We start from the raw sequence: 4,301 nt of genomic DNA, 5'->3' as shown, positions 1-4,301 counted from the left end.
CAATTTCTAGCCATAGAATAATGGCGCATTGCCAGTTCTATTCTTTCGCCTATGTTTTGCAGTTCGCTATTTACACATCTTACAACGTGCAGGTGAAAAAGAATCTTCATATTTAGATGTAAACTAAAAACGCCATGTTCTAATGAAGTGAATATTAGCCGTGAGTAAAAAAAATGTTACAACAACTGTCATCTCGCATAAATGTGGATCTAGGCTTATTGTTCCTACATTAGAAGAAGAGGAAGAAGAATAAGAACTATTTAACTCATGTTTGAATTGTGGTTATATTGCTGTTCCAGAAATTTCGTGTTGAATTTGCCTTAAAACTATAACCGATAAAAGTTTTGAAGTGATAGACAAAGCTATTAGGGACATACTCGACTTCTCTTGGTGAAAGTGGTAAGTCTGTGACTGTGAATGTTGTTAGTTTCTGTTTCTCATTTCATACTCTCAATAATCTCATCATTGTGTACAGCGACTTGGTCAATTGTTGTTTTTAATTTGTTATTATTTTATCACTAATGGTTGGTTTATAAAAAAGTATTAGTCCTAACTTAGCCGTAACTTAACCTTAATCTTAGTCCTAAAAAGTTAAATGTACAGAATGTAATGTATCGGTTTATAAAAATCCCTAGTCGTAAGGAGGTCTTAAGACATGACCTTGAAAGTTCGCATCTTTTAATTTTTCTAGGATTAAGACTAAGATCTGAGAAGTGCGCATGCACAAGTATTGCATTTCGTAGCATAGTGACCTCCTGTCTTTGTCTATGGTGGTCGCCAATACGCCATTACCATAGTAATAGGTTATATTTTTCTTTTCACTCACCAACAAAACAAATAAAATAACATTACCACAGAATAATAAACAAGTATTATGCTGTGATATTACTAGCCATGCGCGTAGTCGAATCGCTCATTGGTTAATCTTAATAAAATTAGGACCGCACATTGTTTTTATAAACGTGTACCTATTCTTAGGACTAATACTGAGGTTAGTGTAAAGGTTAATACTAAGACTAAGACTAAGTTAGGACTAATACTTTTTTATAAACCAACCATAAGTTAATTTGTTTACATATATTTCAGAAATTGGATGTCGAATGCATGTAGGTTATACGCAATGCAAAATAAAACTGAGTTTATCTGCAAAGAGGAAAAGGAACTAGAAACTATTCAGAAATCGACGCCTGAAATGGTATGTACGATATTAAATATTTGCATTTCCGCAATTTAATTAAACAAATTTACAGAATATAAATATCAAAGATCCCATTGTATGTGAGTCATGCTTCCATTCTCCGTGCAGTCACAGCAGTTTCCTAGAAAATTGCTTACAAGAAGAAAAAGTTAGAAGTAGTTCAGCCACAAAAAGTCAAATAGATACGTTGCCATCTGATTTATTCATTAAGATTGAACACCCGGACATTGAAATCAGTATTAACGAGATGGAAATGCCCATCAAAACTGAATGTGTTGACATAAAGCCGGAATATGAGGAAATGAGGTAAGATTTGTATGAATTTTTGGAAGTACAGTGTATATTTAAATAACACATAAACTCGCACATTAGAGCGATGGTTATAGTTTTTCATTATTACTAACATTAATATCCTCAACAAGCGTACACTAACACCAAAATTGACACTAACCCACCAAAAAAAAACTGAAACTTACAGTAAAAGCTATTATTAAAATGTCTAAACTTGACAACACTGGAAATGACAAACAAGAACTGATTTATGTCAGTTCTTATAAAACTTTTTATTAAAGTAATTTCCTGTGGAGCATAACATATAGCCCCTTAAATTTCAAATCTGATTTTCAAAAATGCCCTATATATGTAATTTTTCCAGGAACACGTCACCGCGGTGCTCCGATAATGGATCATTGGCAAACAGTGACTGTAAAGATGCAAAAGAGGATGGATGTAAATATGATGTAGGCAAATACAACGAATTGCCAGACACGGACACTACACAACAACCAATTTATAAATGCGATGATTGCAACTACAAATCAAAGAATAAGAGGCTTTTTATCAAACATCAGTTGGCACATAAGGATCCTTTGCAAGTGCAAACGTACAGGTGTTACAGTTGCGATTATCAAACCATGTACAGGGATTATATGATACGGCACCAACTGAAGCATAAAGATCCTTCACAGGTTCAAATGTACAGGTGTAACATCTGCAATTACGAAACTAAACTAAAGACAAACATCAAAATACACTATCTGAAGCATAAAGATCCTTCACAAGTCCAAATGTACAAGTGTGACGTCTGCGATTATGAAACCAAATATAAGGGTGCTGTCAAACAGCACCAACTGAAACATAAAGATCCACCTCAGGTTCAAATGTACAGGTGTAAGGACTGCGATTACGAAACTAAATACAAGAGGCATATCAAACAGCACGAACTAAAGCATAAAGATCCTTCACAGATTCAAATATACAAGTGTAACGACTGCGACTATGAAACTACAGACAGGAGTTATATCAAAAAGCACGAACTTAAACATAAAGATCCTTCTCAGGTTCAAATGTACAGGTGTAACATCTGCGAGTACGAAACTAAATTAAAGACAAACATCAAAATACACCATTTGAAGCATAAACATCCTTCGCAAGTCCAAATGTACAAGTGTAACGTCTGCGATTATGAAACCAAATATAAGGGTGCTGTCAAACAGCACCAACTGAAACATAAAGATCCATCTCAGGTTCAAATGTACAGGTGTAAGGACTGCGATTACGAAACTAAATACAAGAGGCATATCAATCAGCACGAACTTAAGCATAAAGATCCTTCACAGGTTCAAATGTACAACTGTAACGACTGCGGTTACGAAACAAAATACAAGTACGACATCAAACAGCACCAACTGAAACATAAAGATCCTACGCAGGTTCAAATGTACAGGTGTAACGATTGCGATTACAGAACAAAATACAAGAGAAATATCAGACTGCACCAAGTGAAACATAAAGATACATCTGCGATACAAATGTACAAGTGTAACGAATGCGATTATGAAACTAAGTACAAGGCGAATATCAAACAGCACGAACTGAAGCATAAGGATCCTTCAGAGATTCAAATATATAAGTGTAACCACTGCAGTTATGAAACTAAATACTGTAGTCATATCAAAAGGCACCAACTAACCCATCGAGATCCTTCCCACATTCCAATATATAGGCGTGAGGACTGCTGCTAATACTGAAGTTATATCAAACAGCACCTACTGAAAAATAAAGATCCTTCACAGGTTCAAATGTACCTACAGGTCTAACGACTGCGATTATGAAACAAAATACAAGAGTAATATGACGTGTCACATGTTGAAGCATAGAAAGGCTTCTTATATTCAAATGTAAGGTTCTGATTTGCTAAAAATTAAACTCTTAATTGGCTATGGCGGATATACGTATTTTTGAATATTTTAAGGTTACACATGCCATAATATAGTGCTTTAATAAAAATTTATTAAGGACATATGTGCCTTTATGTTAATGAGCGGGAAGATATCGGCTCTGTAATTATACAAGATAGTAAGTTCTAGGCATTTTCACAAATATTCAATTATAAGTTCGTTAGCTTCACGAGCTCCTTCTTCTTTAAAGTACGACGGTTTTTCCTGGCATATGTACCAGGTAGTCGCCAGCTACAAACCTACGCTGCACTATATTATCCTTAGCGAAGCGCCTTTGATCTGCTCTTGTCATTCTCGCCTCTCACAGAGCCCAGCACGAGAACAACAAGGGCAGATTAAAGGTTCTTATCGTGCGTCAAATATAATACCTAGGTCTTTAATACAATCAGGCCCCTAGAGAACACTGCTTTGCAATACATAACATGTTGAAAAATGGTCATACAGCAAAAAAAAAAACAAGCAAACTCAAGCTCGAAGTTTTAACGTTGATTGCCTTCAAGAAATCGTCCAGTAAAAAAATGTACTTCTCTTTCCAATGACTTCTATAAGACGTTCTTAACATTTTTTAAATAAAAAAAAAGGTTTTCGATGCAAAGAACTTGATTCAAAAAGAGGCAAAAAATTGCACATTTAAGGATTTTTGCTAAACTTGAGATAACTTTATGAATGACGAATAGACTAAAAATATTTTCTGTTGTTTTTTAACCTCAAATCTCAAAAAACTCGACAGTTCAAACCGCTGCGACTTTTCTTTCATTTTACATCTTTTATTGATTGTTTTAAATTGAAAATGTTTTGTTTTGCAAAAAACTATATTTTTCTTGGTCAAAAAATGTCAAATATCAGAAGAAAAGGAATAATAA

At 34.4% G+C, this 4,301-nt stretch overlaps 1 protein-coding gene across 1 annotated transcript; it reads left to right on the top strand.

Annotated features, from left to right (window-relative positions):
- Positions 1-341: 341 nt before the first annotated feature.
- Positions 342-3,412, top strand: LOC108908745 (zinc finger protein 142-like). Its single transcript, XM_018712873.1, has 4 exons — positions 342-399; positions 1,087-1,195; positions 1,251-1,504; positions 1,854-3,412. Exons 2-4 carry the CDS (start codon positions 1,094-1,096, stop codon positions 3,220-3,222), a joined length of 1,725 nt encoding a protein of 574 aa, XP_018568389.1. The 5' UTR covers positions 342-399; positions 1,087-1,093; the 3' UTR covers positions 3,223-3,412.
- The last annotated feature ends 889 nt before the right edge of the window (positions 3,413-4,301 follow it).

The sequence above is a fragment of the Anoplophora glabripennis genome, unplaced genomic scaffold (genome assembly GCF_000390285.2).
Source record: "Anoplophora glabripennis isolate ALB-LARVAE unplaced genomic scaffold, Agla_2.0 scaffold446, whole genome shotgun sequence".
NCBI classification, from domain to species: Eukaryota; Metazoa; Arthropoda; class Insecta; order Coleoptera; family Cerambycidae; genus Anoplophora; species Anoplophora glabripennis.
The sequence above is the reverse complement of the archived record's forward strand: the minus strand, read 5'-3'. Positions and strand labels throughout refer to the sequence as shown.